Consider the following 23328-nt stretch of genomic DNA (forward strand, 5'->3'; position numbering starts at 1 on the left):
ACAGAGTCTAGCATGTAAACCTGATGCCCGTGTTTCTCTGCAGTAGACCTCCCCGCCCCCCTTCATGTCTTTGGGGGTCGAGGCCCTGAAGGCAATCACCCACCCTCATTAGAGCCTTAAGCCTGCCTGGATAGCGGGGAGGGAGATTCAAACTTGCACAAAGGACAGGCTGCCCTTGTAGAAGCTCTGTTGAGTCCTTAAACTAATTTACGGACCCTTCGCAAGAGAAACTAGCTGAACATGTACACCAGGGCACACGTCCCAAAACAAGGAAGGGCACCACAGGGGCTCACAGTGAAGACGGGGGCCTAATTTTTAAACCTTTCTCTGCTGCATGCGTAATTTAAAAAATGTAAAAGCCCTGCGCTGCTGTAGTGGAGACGGTGCTGTGCTTGGGCAAGAATAATATAACGGAGCTCAGAGCGGAGCAAGGCAGTGAAAGTAACTAGTTAAAAATGAAAGTGATGTTAGCCAGCCGCGCTCTCAGTGCAGTGGCACATGAAGGAGAGTGGTATGTTAAGTCGCGTTGGGAGGCAACTGTATTTTATCAATGCAAACATACAGACTCCAGGGGTAGCCGTAGGCCACGCTGATAGACCAAGCATGGGGAGGCACGCTGTACACAAACTCGTATAATGCGAGTTCTTAAAAAAGGCAACATTAGCTGTTGTTTCTAACTCCTCTTTTCCGGCCCTACCATGGTTGCCGGAGCATGGGGAGAAGGAGTGCCCACTCTGCCTGGCTTAGTGCTGGAGGGGTAGGCATAGGATGGGGGCTTGAGCACGTCTGCTGCTGTTCACCACGATGTGCCGGCTGCAGCAGGATAACGTGCGCAGCCAGAACAGAGGCTTTGTCAATGGTGGCACGGTGCAATGCAAAAAAAAAAAAAAAAACACGCGCCGCCATTGCCAAAGCCCCTGTCCTGGCTGCGCACGTCAGAGAGAGCACGTAGGAGACGTACCAAAATTAACTATTCACAGCGTGGCGCTTATAACGAGCGCCACTCTGATGTGAAACAAAGTTCCCGGGAAACAAGAAAGTAGTCCCTACATGGCTACATAACATCGAGCAGCGGAAGGAAACTGTAGTTAGTCACTGCTGCTTCCAGAATAAGGAAAGCAAAACGGAAGTGACTCATCGGATTCCAAGCCAATGATAGACCTGCTAACAAAAAAAATGCCAGAGTTAACAAATGGCAAGTGGCAGGAGAAACTACTGGCAATAGGCAGAGTTTCAACCACAACACAGATTACATGATGCCTCGTAGAGGCAGCGCATGCGCTGCTCTTTACAAGACCTAAAAATGTGTATGCTTCGTTTGCTGCGGGATTCCACAGCCCCACCACTGCCCGCACTGGGTAAAAGCGATTAAATGTAAATGTCAAGGTATTTGTAGAGCGCACTGCCACCAAGCAGTTTCCTGGCGCTATTACTCATACCGCTGTGGAATCCTTCCTGGTTTTCCCTGTGAAGTGTCCACTCCTGGGCACCCCCAGGGTGAAGCTAGGCATTCTAGCGCTGTTGTGGCTGGTGTGGAGGTTAAGCAAGCTATTGCCCAGAGTTGCATCATGGGGCCCATGATTAGAATAGGCACTGAGGCGAGAATTGTCAGGTCCTAGGAAATTGAGCCCCAGACCCGCCGAGGCGGGAATTGAACCCTGGTCCCGGGCCAGAACTCTGCATCAGGGTCTGCCGCTCTAACCATTGAGCCACACTCCTCCACAAAATACCTATCAACGTGGCCCAGGCCATGAGCACGCCCAGCTACGCATGGGATGTGGCATCCAGCACCACGCTGAGCATGCTCATAGTCTATCTCTGACCAAGCACATCCTCCGACAAGCCCTGCTCAGAAGTGTGACAGAAAGGGTGAGTGAAAACAGAAAACCACTTTCATTACAACATGCACTAAATCCATTTAGAATAGGATACTGTTTTGTGGAAAGTCAGTATTGAATAGTAGACCCTGACTTTTAGGCATCTATCTGACAAACGCAATGCTGTCGCAAAGTAATGGGAGGTGGATGATCTTAAAAGTAGGTATTTGTTTATTGGTATGTATATTTTAGGGCTCCATGTTTATGCCATTTCAATAGTTATGCAGTTCTCTAAATCTATGCCCCTCATCACTAAATGCATGATTATGGTTGTTTCTAAATCTCGAGCTCTACCAACCTGTTTAAAATGAACAAAAATAGAAGCTACACATAACTAACAACTCCTTCCTTGATGATCATAAACATGTAATCCACTGTTCTAGTGTGTTCCTCATATATTGTCTGCCATTACTGGAGCCCTGACTGCTATGAAGAGAAAGAACGCATAAAACAGGCTATCTTTAGGACTATGAACCGGATAACCAAAATAAAGAAACTACTACAACTTGATCATCACTGTACATCGCTGGCACCTCTCCTCGGTCTTTATCAGTTGTTTTCCCTCTGCTGCAGTGACATGGTAGATGTGCTCTTAATCATGTGGTTTAACTTTCATCTTTTACTACATTATCTCCTGGAACTCCTCTTACTTTGTTAAATTGACCCTACTGTATACTGGGGTGATCAGAGACCTCTGCGGCAACCACTTTTTGAGGATGCCCCACAATCCTCTGTTCTTGGCCTCATGATACACCTCTTTGAGGAAGAGGCCAAAAATCTTCTCACACCCTTCAGTCAGTCCCTTAATTTCAGACGTGCATCACTGACTGCCCTGTGGCATAGAAATGCACTTCTGATCACTTTCCTTAAACAAGCATGTACAATGCAATGGTTTCGCCTTTGGAAAAGTTAGAGCTATTGGTATTGTAAATGACAACATTTGTATTTATGTTGTGCTTTCACATGACCACACTGCAAGTACATGCCCTTTCTAACCAACCTCTTCCTCGCCTTGTAGCGTGATACCAATCCAGAAGAGCACTACAACCCCCCCGTTCTTCCTCCCCCCCGTTCTCCCTCCTCCCTCCCCCCCGTTCTCCCTCATCTCTCCCCCCCAGTAAGGGACATGAAACGTTATACATAGGAAGTTTCGATTGCAAGAAATCCGAGAAGAAAAATGCAATGTATGTGCCCAGTGATGCAGAAGCGCGTGGTCTGAGAGGGCTTGTTTCAGTTCCCATTTTTCACCTTAAAAAAGAAACTGACGAGTGTGCACACTCAAGCTAAGGGAAGTGGGCGGCATCTTTCGAACTAACAAGACTTAGTGCAAAACGCTAAAATGCGCCTACTTTGAAAACACGTCCACATACGAGGATGAGGGCGAATTAATAATGTAATGTTCCCTCGTCCTCTGTAGAGTCCTTCCACCCACCGCTCTAACCTGCACCGGCCGTTCCTGGCTAGGCGTGAGGGTACCCCTTGTTTGGAAACGGACACAGGCTGTCGGAGTGCTGCTGTGTCGTCTGCCTCATTCCTGGTCCCTCAGTTGAAAGCAGTACCAGCTAGGATCTAGATTTGGCTAGCCTTGTAACATTACCTTGGTGCTGCATTCTGGGCTCCAATTGCATCATGACGACTGATGCTTTCTAAAGAACTCGTTTTTTTATTGTATTAGCTTCTGCTTGCTGTTAGCAGCATCCTTGCCCAGGCTCACGGTATCACTCTGTCGCCTTTACTGTTGCCTGGTAAGTACGAAGCATGGATGCCCTTGGCAGTTGTCCCTCATAGTAGGGCGCACCGGAGTAGGTGTCTGTCAAGCTGCTGCTGTGTATGTGAAGGGCTTCTCCGTCAACCAGAGCACAGATGCTGCTGTGTCGGGTGTGGGGCGCCTGGTTTGCCTTAATGTAAGGAATGCAGCTTAATCCGAGTGCAAGGACTTTCACTGGCACCCGCGTAGCCCCGTTTCCTTCTCTCTGTAGTTGGCAGGTATCGGGGACAGTACGGTTACCCCATCTCCTCCTTTCGCTTCCACCGGTGTGCCCCTCCGCTTCTGAATTCCCCCCCACTGATGCTTGCGCTCTGATCCCATTTTACCCTGGACACACTTTGTCATAAGGGTTCAGTGTCGGTGGGAGTTTTTGGGTTATGCTCGCTGGAGGCACATAGGTTCCAATCCATGGCTTGCACTGTTACTGGCCCCTGCACACCATAATGCGTCCTCTAAATGGTTGCTTCACCCGAGCCTTAGCGTTGCTCTCGGTAACCTTTAAGCATTGACACACGGAGAGTTGGAGACAGACCCTTGTCTGCTGTCTCCTGGACAAATCGAACGAGACCCCCACAGGGCTGCATAGACTACCTGTGACTAGCTGGCCCCAAGTCCTGTATTCTCCTGTGTGCTAGATGAGCTCCCAATGCTGCAGCGGTCTGAATATTCATCGCTCTGAATCAGTAATCTGTTGAGAGAAAAGGCCTACGTGTCCTGAATGGGAGTTGCGAATGCTAAATTTGCCGCGATCAAAACAGGCAGCGTGGCTTATGCTAGCGGAACCGGGTTTCACTTCAGTGCTTTTGTATGCAGTCTGGGTATCTCACCGAAGAAAGGGAAGCCACAAATTAGTCGCGTGGTAATTGTTGCACGATTATGAATATGTAAAATCGCTACCTTTCTGCTAATCTAGAAATAGTGATTAACTAAGTCATGCCGGTGCTCAGACCGAAATCGTTTTTTTGCACTACTGGACCTGATTACCAGCCCATACCCCTGACGGCCCCTCTGGCGCCTGCTGAACAGAGCCTGGTGGCGATGGCGAAGTGGCCGGCCCGACTTGCTTCCTTGGGAAATGGATCCAAAAACAAAACAAGTGGGGCCAGGGCCAGAGACACGGACAGCTGAAGGGGGGTGGGGTGGGAACGGGCATAAGGACAGCGGGAGGGGGAGCGGGAGGGGGGGGCGGGAACGGGAACGGGCACACGGACAGGGGGGTCGGGAAGGCCGCAGGAAAAACATGAAGCACACGGACAGGGGGGGGGCGGGAACGGACAGCGGCAGGGGGGTCGGGAAGGCTTCCTCCGTTGGCGGTCGGCCGCGGAATGGCCAAAACAAACCTGGACAACAACAAAAAATAAACCCCGCCCACGGCCGCGATGACGATGCGAAAAGGGTGGAGGGGGAAGAAATCGCGGGAACGCCCACGAATCTGGTCCCGCCATGACGGACAGATCTCTGTTCCAATGGCTAGCCTCCATTTATGGAGCTAGCCAATGGAACAGAGGGCGTATTCCAAAGCCACATACTGTTCTCATTAGGTTTTCACCTTCGTGAAAAGCCTGCGCAGTGCGCAGGCTTTCACTTAGGCGAAACCTAAAAAGGACCTGTCATCTTGTTACCTGTGTCTTCAAGTTTCATGCCTACATGGTACAGAATATGTATCTCTCCTCGTTTGCCATTGTTGACTTTTACCGGACTCAAATGATCCAACAAACTGAAAAATCTGCTCTCATGTCCTTCCCATTCAGCCAAAGCCTACATCAATGTAAATTGATATTTCGACAAGGTCACCAAGGAGATTGACAAAGAACTTCTTCTCGCGGAAAAGCGGGCTGACCGTCGCCGGTCCATTGAACTTTTGAAACAAACATTGTTGATCTCTCAGCCTACATCCAACAATTCCCAAGATATGGTAGTACAAGGGAAAACGGTTATTGATCTGGACGTAACAAGCACTGACCAAATTCCAAGTATATTTCGTATTCCTAATTGTTCTCCTGTTTGCTCCCCTATGAATAGCGAGGGTTGTCAGATTAGCCCTTATCTTGCCCAGAGTTATTATATTGACTGTACCGATCATGTTGAGCAGATTGCAGCCCCAAAGTTACAGTCAACCCTAACTAATCACTCATGTTTAAGTGTATCTCAGGGAAAGAATTCGCAGACCCATTCTAATATTGTTTCTAAATCTAAATCCAATACAAATGTACGAGCTGCCTGCCCCCCACCCAGGAAGAAAAGGAAAAAGGGGGGGTTTAAAAGAAAAAGTATAGTTCAACAAACTTGTCCCCCCACCCAAAATACGCAGCTAACCGATTTTTTCGATACTTCCTGTTATTTAGGCTCCAGTTGGGTCTCCCCATCCACCAACGCCCTCAGTGGATACCAATACTGGGTGCAACAAGGAGTGTTTTGATATCTTTGAGAAACTCCTGAAATCCTATATGCTACCCATCCTGGAACGTGTAAGGCTATTAGGTGAAAAGATGGACCAACTTCTACTCACTGGACTTCCACCTTTACCAACGAGTTCGGCAGGCCAATCGGCCCCTCACTCAAAGCCCAGCGTTACTGCTGCTCCCTTGAAAACTCAATCTGGAGTTTCCACTAACAACATAACACATAGTAAACCTAAAATACAACAAGGGCCTTCCGCTCCTAAAAATGCTTCCAATATTGTTAAAGATAAGCCGAGTGTACAAAATACCAAGTCACCGGCTGTGGGGAGTAAGGCTTCCAACAATGGTAAAGACAAGCCGAATGTTCCTAGTCCCAAGCCACCGGCTGTTGGAAATAAGGCAACCCACAATACAGGAGTAGAGAGAGAAAAACTCTGCTTTATTTAGACCTTAGTCTTTAAAACCAAATCGAATAAAATTCAGGATAATGTACATAATTAGTTATTAATAAAACAGTGTACAACTTTTGTTAAAATCTTTAAAAAAGTATAAAACATACAAGACATTCTACTTAAAATCCGAATTATCTTAGACTTTTAAAGTCAGGGCTGTTCATTATCTTCATCAGTCCATCATTGCTATAAGGAGATTAAAAGGTGTTAAAACCCATTGGACTTATCCTGCCTGAGTTACTCTTCTTCATTTATTGTATACAGGGTAACTGGAGTTTCTCACTACACTGCTTTGAGCTTTCCCCTGACCATTTGATTAATTTCTTTCAGGTAATAACCCAAAGCTATAGCTATTTCTAGATATTCAATTCTTAGCACTAAATTGATTACTTGGGCTCTCACTCTTGTGTTATATTTTATGAATATAGGTCGCAGAATCCGTTTTCTCACTTCAACATACCTGAGACAGTCAAGAAGAATGTGCATTATCTCACATTTAGACCCCATACCGCACTTGCAAAAACCATCTGGGTACATCATTTCTGCCGTGACTTTCTCCTCCACTCTCCATGGGATAATGCCAATTCTCATTTTTAAAATATCCCACCTAAATCCATAATTCGGAAGTGCTTCTAGGTATGGATATCCTATATCGGTTTCCCACACTTCTAGCATGTTTTTTACCGATTTTTTGTTTCTTAAATAACCTAGGTCCTGTGACCTCGAGTACTCCCTTCCTTTTTGTCTTAGTCTCACTTTTGTAAAGACTGCTTCTAAGGGGTTTTGGGTCGTACCCACATCTAGGCAACAAATTGTCTCTTTTATCTTCTTTTTTGCCTCAGCTGCCCATCTTAGATTGCTAAGTTGTATTTCCCCACTACACCAATGTGACACCTTTTGCGCTTCATCTAGAGATTGCCGTTTCCAAAATCTAGCCACAGCCATTCTCGTCTGGGTATTCCACCCTATCAGTCCTGTTTCAAGTCTAATTGCCTGTAGCATGGCTGACTTTGGCAAGGACAATAGTGTTTTTACCGCTTTACCTTCCTCCCGATTCCAATCCCCTTTACCACTAAGGAATAGGACCTCTGCCCCATATAGTACTCTTGGGGGGACCATGGCGGAGAAAGCTTTTATCATGGGTTTATGTGACATATCTCCGTAGGTTTTATTAATTTTTTTCAAGCCACAAATAGAGGAAGAAGCTTTTGCATTTTGATTTTCTACATGTTTGTTCCATTTTAAGGATGATTAGAACCATAGGCCCAGATATTTATATTCTTTTACTGTTTCTAATTTAGTTTTATCTAGATACCAGCAAAAGCACTTTGGCTTTTTACCAAAGCACATAACCTTTGCTTTGTCCATATTTACTATTAGCAGTTTACTCTTGCAGTAATCGTTGAAAGCATTTAATTTCCTCTGTAGCCCCAGCTGTGTCTGGTCAGTAATAACGAGATCATCTGCATACAGTAAGCATGCTACTTTCTTACCACTCATTCTGGGGCAAGCACTCTTCTCCACCTCCAATGTTACCTGCAAGGCTGCTAGAAAGACTGAAAAGAGTAGAGGAGCTAACACGCAGCCCTGTCGGAGTCCATTGTCTATTGCTATTTTCCTTGTGAGTGCCCCCTGTGTATCTTTTACTACTTGGGCCCAGTTTCCTCTATGCAATTCTTTTAGTATCGCTAACAGGTCAGTTGGGATATTATATTTAATCAGGCACTCCCAAAGTTTCCCGCGATCCACTGAGTCAAAGGCTGCCCGGAAGTCGACAAAACAAGTTTCCCCTTTGCTCTATCGACTTCCGGGCCAGCGCCCAAAGGGCATAACAGTGGTCCATTGTGGAATACAGGAGTACAATACAGGAGTAGCCAAGCCGGTCAAATCCATCTTCAGACCCAATCTAAATCGTAGAAACATGGTTGATCTCCCACCTGACTCAGCCAACTTCGTCATCATTATGACGGGTGTGCCTCCTCTTCTTAATGGTAACAGGGAAAGTAATGATAATCTAAAGAATAAGGTTATCTTTTGGTTGAAGACTAACAGACCACTTCCGGCCCATCTTAATGGTGATATTATTTCTGTTCGTAGATGCAAGTGGGTAGGTCCCCGACCAAAAGATATTGAGGGTGATATCGTGATTATTAACTTCAGGGACCACAGGGTAGTGTCCCATCTCACTGACTGGTTTGGGGGAAACTACAATGGTGGTATTTCCACAAAAAAAGTTATTTCTACCCTGAGTCACTGGTTAATCCACAAGGCCAATTACAAGGTCAACCAAGCCTGTTAAGTAAACCACACCCCCTCAAATGGACCAACTTCAATCATAGATTTAATGGGCCCCAGTTCAACCCTGAAGCCATGTACCAAGCTTATTCACAATCAGCATACAACAGTTATACTTACACACCATCCAGGGCTAATTTTAATGTATACCCTCAGCTCTTGGGATATCCTACACCTCTTGATTTTCCAAACCCCCGGCAACAGTTTAGCCACCCTTCAAATTTCAACATCCCTGGAAAATTCTTCCAGCAGAACGAGTTTTGGAACATCCCGCTGAGGAATCTGTACGAGCCCCTATCAGACCTGAATCATATTGATTGACAATCTACCTTTGCAATGGCTGATGTGGGCAGTCTGGAAATCCCATGGGATGTAGTTTCTAAATCTAAATCGAAGGACTCATGTATAGTTATAGACCCCAGGGGTCTTCCTGCTCAAAAAGTAACGGTAGCTTCTATTGAACTGTATGGGTTTAGGGATTCATTAGTGGTGCAAGACCCCATAGATCCAGTAATTGCATCCATAGAGTCTGGAACCCCAGCAGTAGGTACTTTGGGTGAGCTTTCTGGCTCAGGTATATGTGATGAACTGGGTGACAGTGTTGTTATAATGGGAGCTGCTAGCATGCAGACAGTTGCTATTCTAAATGATAATGTTGAGTGTCCTCTCGAAAAGGGGATATCTAATGCTCTAACAAATGTCCATGGTACGATTCTGGGTAGCTGGAACATTGCAGGTCTGGAGTCTAGATTGTCTATACCGGATTGGGTTAGCTTCATTCGCAAAGGGGATGTTTGGTCATTCCAAGAGACCTGGTCACTGCAACCACTGTTTCTTACTGGTTACTTGTCCTTTAGCAAACTGTCTGTTATTGGACAAAAAGGTCGTGCCATGGGGGGCCTGACAGTGTGGGTTAGGCAGAAAGCGGGCATCATAGCCGAAGAAGTCTTTATTGACAGTCCGGACATACTACTTGTTAGCATAAAATCCACAAGTGGTTTGGATATCCTGGTAGTTAATATTTATGCCAGGGGTATTCAGGGAGGTAAGATCTCTCCATCCCTCATCATCCTGGATGATTACTTAAGTACAGCCTCAGATCTAGGGCTAAAGGTGGTAATGGGTGATCTAAACTCTTGCTTTGAACCCCTGAGCCAGGATGACGGTTCTTTTGTTGATCCCGAAGACCAGGTGTGGGGGATCCCACAATTGGATCTAGCTCCGATTAAAAGGTGATCCCAGGTGGCTATTTTTATCAAGGGTATCTGTTTGGATCATGGCCTGCGCGCCCTTAACGGTAGAACAACCTCAGATAGGTCAGGCAAGGTCACCTTTAGTAATGGTAGGCATAGTAGTAGAATAGACTATGTTTTACTGGATGTTAAATTGTGGCACTTGTTGGAAGATATGGAGGTAACATCTCGCCCTGAAAGCGATCACGATCCTTTAGTGGTAGCATTTAGGGACACAAGTTTCTCAGGACTAGAAAATCATGTCCCCAATGTCATTCAGGACAACGTTACACTCACTAATGACACTAGAAGAGTACGTTGGACAAAAATTAGTGCGGATCCTGAAGCCTGTAAAATTATCAGAGCTGTAGTTTCCGATTCCCTGGATAACATTTCAAAATGCGAATCTCAGGAGGTAATTAACACTATGATCACTGAAACACACACTCATATGTTTGGGTCTTTAAAGAAACTGTTCATCAAATCCCTGACTAAGAGGGGGGGAAGGAGGTGTACAAAAAGGTTAAATTGGTTCGATGATGAGTGTCGTCGATCCCATGCTGATCTGTTTAAGGCCCTAAAGCTAAAGGATTTGAGCCGCATAAAGGATTGTAGGAAGGCTTTTAAAGTAGCAAAGTATAGAGCCAGGGTGAAATGGGATGAGGAGAGGTGGTCCGCATTGGCAGATGCATGTAGCTCCAAGAATTTCCAGCAGTTTTGGCATTTACTTAGATGGGGCTTGTCTCAGGATGATCGGCCGAGCCCTTCTTCGGTGGGTGAACAACAGTGGGTTAGTTATTTTGGGAACCAATTTAAGGGTCCGGATTGTTGCCTAGGTAACATCTGTTGGCCTTTACCAGCTGACCTCCTAATGTTTACTTCAACTGAAGTGAAATCTGTCTTGAACTCTATCCCAAGAGGGAAGGCTCCTGGACCAGATTGCATACCAGCCGATTTATTCCTCCAGGACCAAGATCTATGGGTACCATATTTGGTACAGTTAGCTAATGCTCTGGCATCTGGTGCCAGAGTCCCGGATTCTTGGGCCGGGGCGGAAATATTGCCCATATACAAGAAAGGTGATAGGTCGATTCCCTCTAACTATCGGCCTATCAGCCTAATAGATGCAGTACAAAAAATTATAGCCCGTCTTGTCTTAGTCTTAACTGCCGCTCCCTCCCCAAGCATGCGCATGAAACCAATTTGCTTATACAAGACCATAGCCTGGATGTACTGTTTCTTACAGAAACCTGGCTATCTGCAAGCTCTGACTCTGACATCGTCAACACTCTCCCTCCGGGCTACCTGATCCAAACCCTGCATAGACCTAAAGGGAGAGGAGGGGGACTGGCAATAATCCATAAAGAACGCCTTGTCTGCAGAACCAGAAATGCAAACATTGAAGACTGCGAAAGCTGCCACTTCACTCTCCAAACTTCCCCAGCCCACTCCATAACCGGACTGTTGATATATCGACCGCCGGGTTTACCAGGAAAATTCATCAACGCCCTTACGGAGACGGTGGCACAACTAGCTTCCTCCGCCCCCAACTTCCTCCTAGTGGGCGACCTTAACCTCCACCTCGCAGATCCGACAGACTCCATAGCATCTGATCTACTGCATGACCTGTGGTCATTTAACATTCGGCTGGTCAACAATGGACCCACCCACGACAAGGGACATCTCCTGGACCCCGTCCTGACCAATATCACGGACATTACCACTGGTTCCCCCCTTCCTCTCCCATGGACAGATCATTTCCTAATCCCTTTCTTCTGCCATCTAGGCACAGCCCCCCCACAACCCTCCAAAACCCGAGTCACCGATCGACGCTGGCACAAGCTTGTCCCAGAAGATTGGGCCAACACCCTTGCTAATTCTGTACCGACTCTTTCCGGTGACCCTATCATCGCCGATGACCAGTTCAATTTCTGGATCACATCCTCACTGGATCAACTCCTCCCCAAAACGACTACTCTCAAACATGCCAAACGAGTTACCCCGGCTCCCTGGTATACTCCGGAGCTTAAATCCCTACGACAGGAATGCAAGAAAACAGAACGTTCCTGGAGGAAGGATAAGGCTAAAGATAAAAAGGACGCCTATCAAACCGCTCTACAAACTTATAAAACCCCCCTTCGAAAATCCAAAAGTCTATTCTTCCAAAAAAGAATAGAACATTCTGCGTGCTCCAGCAAGGAATCCTTCACTATTCTAAAAGAACTCCTTAAAGTCCCCGACTCCGGACCCAGAACCCCACCAGACCCCAAGGCTGATGAGGAAAAATGCTATAAACTAGCTAACTTCTTCACAGATAAGATCCAGAAAATCCTCGATTCAATCCCAACCACCAACTCGCACGAGGAAAGAGAGACCAATAACACTCCTATCGCCCCCTGTCTCACCTCTTGGGGACAAGTGACCGACGAGGAGGTCGAAAGCACGCTCAATAACATCAAAAGCGGCTCCCCCATAGACCCTACGCCGTTACGCTTCCTTAAGAGAGTAGCATCTACGATCGTCCCCTCCCTCACCCAGCTCATCAACGCTTCGCTGGAACAGGGAGTCGTCGTCCCCAACTGGAAAGCGGCAGTTGTCAAGGCGTTATTGAAGAAACCTTCCCTCGACCCCGCGGATTTGGCCAATTACAGGCCAATCTCCCTCCTCCCGGGAACTAGCAAGGTCGCCGAAAAGCTGATAAACAGAAAACTCTCACAATTTCTGGAAACCAATGACCGGCTGAAAAGATCGCAGACGGGATTCCGTCCAGGGCAGGGCACCAACATCGCCCTCCTGGTGGTGGTGGAAGAGGCCAGAGCACTGCTTGACGCTGGAGGATCAGTGGCAGTGATCCTCCTCGACCTCAGTGCGGCCTTCGACACCGTCAACCACCAACTCCTGATTCATCGTCTCAGGAGTGTCGGCATGGAAGGAAAAGCACTGTCCTAGCTAGCGTCCTTTCTGGGCCATCGGTCCTTTCAGATCTGGGAGAACAACACCCGCTCCTCCGAAAAACCCCTCCAATGTGGTGTACCTCAGGGCTCCTCCCTGAGCCCCACATTGTTTAACATCTACATGTCCCCACTGGAGGAGGTCGTCATCCCTTTCGGAGTGAGCATAGTCAGCTACACCGATGACACACAGTTAGTGGTTTCCCTATCTCACCCAAGCCAACAACCTGCGGACCTCTACAACTGTCTGACGCAGATACAAGGATGGATGAACCGATCCCATCTCAAACTTAACGGTTCAAAGACCGACATCCTTCTCCTGGGTCAGAAGGGACTTTCCCCGTCACAGAACATCTGGTCACATAACATCTGGCCACCCTGTTTAGGCCCGCTCCCAGACCCTAAACCCGAGGTCAAGAGCTTAGGCGTCTGGTTCGAAAAAGACCTATCGTTTGCAACACAGGCAAAAAAAGTAGCCGGAACATGCTTTGGGCTCCTCAAATCAATTCGAAAGATCCTGCCCCTACTCCCTCCTACCGCAAAAAAATTACTGATCCAAGGCCTAATACTCTCCAGGATCGACTACAGTAATTCCATCTATCTGGGCGCTCCTGAGGCCACCCTGAACCGGTTACAGAGGATCCAAAATGCGGCTGCCCGGATCGTCACCAACACTCCTGCCAGAGCCTCAGCCAAACCGGCTTTGAGGCTCCTCCACTGGCTCCCGGTCAGGGAGCGAGTGCAGTTCAAAGCCCTTTGCCTGGCCCACAAATCGCTGCAAAACAAAGGACCTCCGATCCTAGCTAAATTCATTAAACCTTACAAAGCCCCAAGATCCCTCCGTTCCGATCAGGAACATCTCATCACCATCCCCAGATCTAAGAAGGCCCGCACGGGTGGAAGACGCTTCTCGGTTCATACAGCACGTCTTTGGAACGCCTTACCCCGTGAGATAAGAACAGAACCCAATTATCTACGTTTCAGAAAGCGTCTGAAAACCCTCCTATTTCCATAAATCCCTACCACACCCCCTTGCCCCTCACTCCCCTCAGGTTTACTGTTCCTTAGCGCTGGGATACTCACGGGTGACTACGCGCTCTATAAAATTTATTAATAATAATAATAAGTTAGGATTCAAGATTGGATAGAATCTGAAAATACTCTGACTCCATTACAGGCTGGATTTAGGTCCCACATTAGTACTTTAGACCAGGTCTATCGTTTTATGTTACTATTCTGGAAGACGGTCTTTTTAGGCAAAGGCACCCTTTTTGCTGCATTTGTAGATCTTAGGTCTGCTTTTGACCTTGTACCTAGGGCTGGTTTATGGAAGAGTCTCTTAGATATGGGCATGCCGACTCCTATTGTCAACTTGTTAATTAGTTTACACAGGAATACCTACGCCCAGGTGCGTTGGGGCAAACCTGGGGAAGTGACAAACAGGTTTTCCGTGGCAAAAGGCGTTAGCCAAGGCTGTGTTTTAGCCCCTACCCTTTTTTCCCTATATATTAATAGGGTTGTCAACTATTTTGCTAATCATCGCACAGATGCCCCTTCATTAGCAGGGATAAAAATACCTCTACTCATGTTCGCTGACGATACCCTTTTAATATCTAAAACCAGACAGGGTCTTCAGCGGGCCCTTTCTAGGTTTGAGTTATTCTGCCACGAACATGAGTTAGAGGTAAATGTCTCTAAGACCAAATTTATGGTCTTAAGATGCCACAATCAGATCTCTGAGAGGGTCACAATGGGGGGTCTGCCCCTTGAACAATTGAAGTTGTTCACTTACTTAGGAGTTACATTCAGCGACACCCTAAGCTGGACCCCACAGATTGAGCTTATGGCTTTGAAACATCTCCAGGTTGGAGGTGCGCTGATTAAAGAGCACAAAAGATCCTATACTCGGCCCATCTCGCCACTTATTAAAATCTACGGATCCAAGGTTCTTCCCTCTATTCTTTATGGGGCGGAACTTTGGGGGTATAGCAACCTGGACCCTCTGAGACTAGCCCAAAATAAATTTCTCAGGGTAGCCACAGGGTTGCCGCAGTCAACCCCAAGGATCCCACTTATGTACGATCTAGGGTGTCTTCCGGTTGAAGAGCAGGCTAGAATCCGCCCACTGGCGTTCTGGAGGCGCCTATGGACGACGCCGGAGCTTAACATGTATGCAAAGGCCTGCCTCGATGTTAGAAACATCCCTGGTTCATCGAATATAGGTTGGTTTAGAGATCTCAAACTGTTACTCTATGCTCTAGGGTTAAGTAAACTTTGGGTGGCCCCTGATTCGGCGGATTTTCCTACAAAGAAAACATTAAAAGCACTGTATTGGGACTGGGTGACCTGAAACCGTCATCAGCGATTGCCTTCTAACAACCTTTCTAGTAAGTTCATTGAACACAAAGATGCCTCTAAGTTTGAAAAATATTGGGACCTAATTACTAAACCAATGGACCGTAAGTTGTTCCATCAACTTAGATGTGGCACGTTGCTTTTAAGGGTATTTACCAACAAATGGTGTTCAAGGGGGTCAGAATGTTGTCCTCACTGTCAAGTTTTAAGCGAAAGTGTTGATCATTTTTTGTTTGTCTGCCCACTTTATGCAGCTCCCAGGTCCAAATGGCTCGGCCCAGTTTGTAGAACTCTGGGTACTCGCTCAGCTATTGAGGCTAGTAGACTCTTAAGAACTAATCTAACCCCTCTCATTGTCACTGGTGTGGCGAAATTTCTCGGATGGGCGAGGGTGATTAGAACAAATTATATAAAGAATAACCAGTGCTAGGCTTGCCTTTATATACTCAAATTGTAACTTTTAACGCTGATCTTGATCTTCCTGGTTTTATATTGTATTTTAATCTATCGTACTGTACCCATTATAAGAATGTCTATACCAACTGATTTAATACTTTTTAATGTAATAATTAATTATTGCTTTGTACCCATTATATGTATGTCGGTTACTTCTGTTTTATATGAACATGCTATTTTATTGTGTATGTATGTCTTTTAAGATGAAATAATCGAATAAAGACTTCTTAAATGGAATGTACTAGCTTGCAATAGGTGGATTACTGCAATGTGCATTCCTAAATGTTTCCCCTTTTGAATCTACAGAAACATTCTTTAACTTAGAAACACAAAAGTTCTCCAAATTCCATTAAGCCCGACCTTCCAAACACCTTCGGGAAGTAGCTATCAAATCAAAACAAGCTGTTAGTTAAATGACTGACTCTCATTTAACAATTTTGAAATGTATCCATAACCTGGCTCCTCTTCACCATATTCAAACTCTTAAACTATCCCGCACTTCACTTTCACTAAACTACAAACCCTTCCACCCACGACACATCTAAAATGCCTGTGGCTTTCTGTACTTTTCTGTTTCCATCTTATCAAATTTAGAAATGCTGCTTTTTTAGGTTGACAACATTCCCCCCTTTCAGTTAGGTTTATAAACAAGTGCACCTTTTTTTCATTCTTTTGCCCATTCGTCTCCACCTAACTCAATTTTCTTTGTCTTCCAACCGAAATGCCTAATGCTTTTCTCCTCTTTCACACATACTGCATGCCTTCCACTATTCATGGAGGCCTATTCTCTGGTTTCTTACATCCTATCCTCACCTGGTGTTTGCTTTCTTTCCTGTTACCTAGCAGTGTTACTTTTATTGCCCATTTACCATTTGTATCCTGCCTCACACCCTATTGCCCTACCGTTCCATTATTTCTTTAGCTCAGTAACATAACTCTTTCTCTTGGCTTTGGTGTTTTTCACTTTTTCCCTTAATTTTCTGACACCCAATATAACTCTTCTTGCTCATGTGGGAACCACAGAGCACAACACGAAATTAGTGAAGCTTGCCAACAATTCGCTCTTGCATTGGCACTATTTGTGTTTTTCATGCATCATTTTTGTTAACTGTACAGTTTCAAGTTGCTGTTTGCTTCAATTACATTTGCAAACCGAGAATTCCTGATGGAAATGCTAAAGCAAACACAAAATAAATTCCCGATCAACACAGTTGTAAATTCAGGATTACAATCACGGTAAGCCATTGTTACCTAAAGACAGAGCAAAGTAATTGAATCTTTGGTAAGCCAGTTCTACCTTGAATTGTTAAACAGATGCCAACACAGCAAGCACGAATTCAAATCTACGTGTCAATAAAACATTTTAGGAATCACATTTGTGGTCTTTCGGACACTCTGGGGGACTTTTTGAGTCTCCCAGTGAACGATTACTTTACCTCTCTGAATTACTAAACCTTAGTTTTGAATTTAATCTTCTACCTTATAAATTATAACTGCATTCCTTGTCTAAACCATGTGGAAAAACACACTTCCTCTACTTGATATTCTTCAAAATGCATTTGTATGTTTCTTATACCTTTGAATTACAAAATATAACTCTACCCTTTAATTACTGCGCACATATCTCTACGTAAATAACTCTTGAGCTGAACCTGGATGGAAAACAACAGAACACTCTATAAAACACAGGAACAGTTGGTGAATGCGCATGCCAGTGGAAGGTCTCAAGGTAGGAGTTCTTGGGCACTATAAGCTGAGCTTTAATGATGAATATCAAGTTTCCCCTTCAAGAGGGGTTTCAGCACATTTCTGAAGTGAATGAGTGACAGTGATATTCGTATGTACCTTGTGATTGAGATAGAGATCCTGAAGGACTACCCGAAATGGTTTACTTCGAGTGGTTTTGCATGTATTCTTCACCTTCAGACCTCTTGTGTGGTGTCGTCTCTAGAGCTTTTCTGCCAAGTAGGACTGAGTGCTGCTCATTACAGCACTGCACATGATAAATCCACTTTAATGTCACTTGTGCCCTTATGTGGGCAACAGAGCTTGGAGGACACCTTTCAGTGGGGCCAACATTGAGCTTGGGATGTGGTAAACTAGGACAGTGTCACCATTCAGGTGAAAGACAAACAAAAATTCGCTGTTCTTTTAAAGTCGGTCTCAGGCACACATGGTCTTAGTTTGTGTAGGAGACATAGCTTGTACCACACCGCATATGTCTTGCTGTGACCATTTAATGTAACCTTACAGTTTCTCTGGGATTAATTAAGTAGTTGATGAACTAGATCTTGACAATTAAGCGTAAAAGTAACACAGAGGCTCTCTCACTCAACAATTTTAAGCAATGCAGTCAAAGCACAATATTCAAACCCAAGCCACAAGGATATACAATTTAAGGAAATACCAAAAAATACACATAACTTGAAATACCTGCTGGAAATGCTGCCCATGGAATAGCAGGGGATACACTTTGCGTTTCGCCATCTCCACTACCAAAAGTTTCAGCAGCCTAAAGAAAATAACATACCTTTAAGCAAAAAAGCAAAGGCACCAAATGTAGTTCCCCCTGCTGTTTTTCCACACCCAACTAGAATACCCCAATTACAGATGTACATGCAAATGTAAACATATCTGAAGTTAAACTATACTTTCAGACTGTAAACACATTGTTTTTAAATGTTTTTATTGACAGCACATTTTGCATGTTACAGCGAATATCAATGGAGTTCTCGTTGTAGGACGTACAAATACATTATGACATCAATAAACAATCCAGCATTTACAAGACAGACAAGGGATTTTGGGACCCACCTGTGCTGGGTGAGGTTCTCTGCAAAAGAAACAATTGATAGACGGAATGCTGGACAATGCAAACATTCACCCCCAGTCACAGCGATCTGGGTTTAATCCATCATTCTTTTGCTCACCACACTACCCCAGTTTGGAGCCAGCCATATGCAAATAAGTCTTGACCCTCAGCCAGATTCATCAAGCGAAATTGCGCTCGCAAAGGGCCAGATTCAGAGAATCTGGCCCTTTGCGCGTGCAATTATTGCATTTGGGATTCATCATCCCAAATGCAAAATTCGCTATTTAAGAACTCGCAAATTTGCGAGGAATAGCATTTAAGGAATCTCTATTAGAGATTCCTTAAATGCTATTCTTGAAACATTTAAAAATTGCGAATTCGCAATTTAGAACCGCTATTTACCACAAAGTCAAACCTCATGGTAAATAGCAAAAACTTAGAAAAATGCATTTAATGCATTTTTCTAAGTTGCATGTTACACACACACATGTCCTTTGGACATGTGTGTGTGTAACATCTGTGTGAATTTACATTTCAGGGGTGTTATAGGGTGTCCTTTGGACACCCCTGCACCCTTGAAATCGCAATCTCATTTGCGATTAGCTAATTGCTAATCGCAAATAAGGAATGACTCCCCATTCATTCCTATGGCCCTTGCAATCGCCTGTAGGCCCATAGGAATGAATAGGGAGTCATTCCTTATTTGCGATTAGCAATTAGCTAATCGCAAATAAGGAACCTGTAGGAATCACAAAAAATATTGCGATTCCTACATGAATCCCGTTTTGCGAGTCTGGAATAGAGATTCCTTATTAATCGCTATTTCAGATTCGCCAAACTTCACAATGATGAATCGGGCTGCCTGTTTCTTATGGGAACAGTCCAGCCCGAACTGCCAATCGCAATCTCATTTGCGATTAGCTAATTGCTAATCGCAAATAAGGAATGACTCCCTATTCATTCCTATGGCCCTTGCAATCGCAAATAAGGAATGACTACCCATTCATTCCTATGGGCCTGTAGGCCCATAGGAATGAATAGGGAGTCATTCCTTATTTGCGATTAGCAATTAGCTAATCGCAAATAAGGAACCTGTAGGAATCACAAAAAATATTGCGATTCCTACATGAATCCCGTTTTGCGAGTCTGGAATAGAGATTCCTTATTAATCGCTATTTCAGATTCGCCAAACGTCACAATGATGAATCGGGCTGCCTGTTTCTTATGGGAACAGTCCAGCCCGAACTGCCAAGCCAGGCCCTCCCTAGACCGGCAATAAGCATCCTGGGACCGGTTTTAGACCAATGCCAGAGGTTCTCTCGCACTGGTCTCCTAGGGCCCTTCCTACCATGGCTCTCCCTGGGACGTAGTGTATGAAACAACTGCTCAGATTTCAACAACTAACAGCCACAACTAGCTCAGTGCTCATCTTTATGTGAGAAGAAAGTATTTTCAATCTCACTAAAGAACTCCATACTACACAATTCGGTGACTATGTAATACACTGTTGTAAACCAAATTGTGCCCAGCAGTACATTTGGTGCTTATTTTTGGCAGGTGGTTGCAGGTGGGACCATCCGCCATGCATTTTTGGGAAATACTTTGATCTAGAACAAGAGAGAGAAAATACACAAGGGGAAATAAGGTGTAACAAAGAGAGAAAGCATGAACCTGTAAGAGTGAGATGAAGGGTCAGGAAGAGTCTGGCATGGATGCAAAAGGAGGAATAATGATCATGCAGCCTTGGCATTTAGCACGCCAACATTCAATAGCACCAGCAGTGGGCTTCTGAGCAAAACTTTGGGCCCGGCACTTCATTTACAAATTAAGCACGGAGTTAATCGATCCAAGCAGTGGCGTCTTTTCTCCCCACTATGGTTAGGATTGTGTGTCTACAATCTTCAACATGCAAATGATTATGCAGCTGTATAATTGTACTAGTATTTACTATTCATAGAGCACACAATACAAATCAAATAGTTGTTTTACACTTAATAATAGACCTCAATTACTATCCAACTTAATGTCATTGTTTTATCTGCATCCATTTGAATGGGAATGAATAGTGTGACCAGACCTTTTTCTCTGTCAGGGAAAGGCGAGGGTACTGGCTCCTCTCGTGATCAGGTACGGATGCAGACAGGCTCAAATTCTCCGTGAGGTCATATGGAACTCAGTTCAATGTCTTGTACGCCCTCTGGCATAAGTTTCAAGCTCGCATGACAGACTCATCTGCATACATTTGTCTCTTATCCCAGGTGCTGGTTAAGGCATGTGTTCGCCTCTTGATTATTAGTGTAGCTGTAGCAGTATGATGAATGTGTTTCACACTCATGCCGTCATGGCTACAGTTCTTCTCCTGTGGGTGGCCGTGATGGCAGCGTAGCTTCGACTCAGTTTTCCTGGGATGAGATCAGTACGGTGGTGCTTTCCTACCCATTTGCAAACAGGGGGCTCAGATTCAGCATTTGCGGCCTCCAGGCAGAGTCATCTGTTGTGGTGAAGTTCAGCAGCTGGTCTATGGGCCATTCAGAGCCTCCCGCTACAGCAGCAATGAGACTTTACTCTCGGTCATATGGGAAACACCAGTCTTTTGAGCCCTCAGCAGACTCCTAGGCATGACTGTGGTACTTGCACAGCAACTCTGTTTAAGCGCTGAAAAGCTCGCTTACTTATCCAAAAAGAACTTAAGACTGGAAAAAAGTCAGTGGTTTGGATCCAACTTTTGTACACATTCGGTGTTCAGACAAAATATTGGGAAAAATATTTGTGTGGACAAATTATCACGTCAAGAATATCGAGGTCAAAACTTTTGTGAGGGTAAGTTTCTATAGATAAACAAAGTTTTACTTTAAATAACTCCAGAGCAGTCCCTGTGTATGCCACCTGGCATGTGCAATCTGGGGACAATTGTTGGAGTCTGGAGGTAGCCACGAGCTGTGTGAAGGAAGTGAAATAACACAGCAACCCACTGGGGATGGATTCAGTTTTTCATAACAGAGACAGCGCGCCAGCTCATTGTAGCAATACTATGTGCAACTACAGAGTCCAGGAGGCTGTGCGGTTGGCCACGCCCACTGGGGCTGGATTTCAGATAAAAAAATCAAGTTGCACCTGTGGCGGTGCTGACCTTTTGAACATTGCCTTGAGAAAGTGCTTTGCGCACGAAACGCGTCAGGCTTTTGTTTTAATTTGAGCCGTGATTAGTTTCACCCGTCATTTCAGCAGCCTCCAGTAAATGATTTCTTGATACAGAACTCACTTGTGTGCTGGCTCTTTCGTTGAGGAAACTTTTGTGTTGGATTAAATACAGCTGGTCCTGGCCGTGAAAGAGCCCCGCTGCGAAGCAGTCCCTGTATATGCCACCTGGCATGTGCAATCTGGGGACAAGTGTTGGAGTCTGGAGGTAGCCACGAGCTATATGAAGGAATTGAAACAACACAGCAACACACTGGGGATGGATTCAGTTATTTATTACAGAGACAGAGCGCCAGCTCACTGTAGCAATACTATGTGCAACTACAGAGTCCAGGAGGCCGTGCGGTCTCACCACGCCCACTAGGGGCTGGATTTCAGATAAAAAAATCAAGTTGCACCTGTGGCGGTGCTGCCTTTTGAACATTGCCTTCTAGAAAGTGCATCACGCACGAAACGCGTCAGGCTTTTGTTTTAATTTGAGCTGTGATTAGTTCCACCCGTCATTTCAGCAGCCTCCAGTAAATGATTTCCTGATACAGAACTCACTTGTGTGCTGGCTCTTTCGTTGGGGAAACGTTTGTGTTGGATAACTCCACATATATGCACTTTGACAATATATACATATCTTTGGCTACAATAAAAATTGTATCATGTTTTAACTAATTGTGAAGAAGTTCATGGAAAAAAAGACTACCATTTTATATTTCACAATGGATCTTCATGTGACTGCAACAGGACTTCTAAGTTTGCCTACATTTTCTTGTTACTTTCACTTTAAACTTGGACCTGATTGATATACCATATATAGAGAGCTGAACCATATTCTATATATCTTCATGGTATGTAGATGTGGAGATAAGAATAGTAAATCCATACTTACCTATATGCACTTATCTTCTCAATATTTTAGTCCTCGATATTTGTGACACGATATTCTGTCCTCACAATATTTTTATTTCTGATATTCTGTTAGTTATCCTACAAATTTTCCAGACAGTTATTGGCTCACTATCAAAGGCTTCTGAACCAGTGTGTGTTGATTCTGTTTCAACTGGTGCTCTTCAGACACTGCAATGGGGAAGGCTCCAAGCAGGGGCATCGAAAACGTGACAAAATTGAAGCACAAGATCTCTGCACAAGACTGTCAGGAGATTTCCTGAAGCACTATCAGAGATAGAATGATGGCCAGGCCCTGCCTAGAATATCCTCACCTTGAAGAACAGAAACTATAGTACCTCGCCTTACCCATACAATCAACAAACTGGCAGGGCCTAGAAAGAACTGCAGAGAAAGTGTCTGGAACCATGTTGGAGGGAGCTTCCAAATTATCCTAATAACAAACACTGTCATTAAATGTGAGGGTCTCCCCAATTGGTTGTATGCTGCTGATACTCAGAAAGTGGAGTGTCACCTTGATGATGTGACAGGCATCTTACTGAAGTACAGACAAGAAATGGGGAGCACCAAGAATTAATCAAGTGGACCACAGAGAGTAAGCAGGAGCCTCAAAGTTCAGTGGCAGTCCAAAAA

The 23328-nt window shown here is 45.0% G+C and overlaps 1 protein-coding gene across 3 annotated transcripts in view; it reads right to left on the bottom strand.

The window, feature by feature from the left end:
* CCDC91 (coiled-coil domain containing 91) overlaps nt 1–23328 on the bottom strand; it is a 1919235-nt gene that overhangs the window by 1521464 nt on the left and 374443 nt on the right. For all 3 annotated transcript variants that reach the window (XR_015307530.1, XM_086952800.1, XM_086952801.1), the window contains exon 3: nt 18222–18300. Coding sequence is in view for 2 of the 3 variants with exons in the window: in XM_086952800.1 (XP_086808926.1) it covers nt 18222–18300 (79 nt within the window). In the remaining variant the exon portion in view is untranslated. The remainder of the gene's footprint in view (nt 1–18221; nt 18301–23328) is intronic.

The sequence above is a fragment of the Lissotriton vulgaris genome, chromosome 1_2 (genome assembly GCF_964263255.1).
Source record: "Lissotriton vulgaris chromosome 1_2, aLisVul1.2, whole genome shotgun sequence".
Classification (NCBI taxonomy): Eukaryota; Metazoa; Chordata; class Amphibia; order Caudata; family Salamandridae; genus Lissotriton; species Lissotriton vulgaris.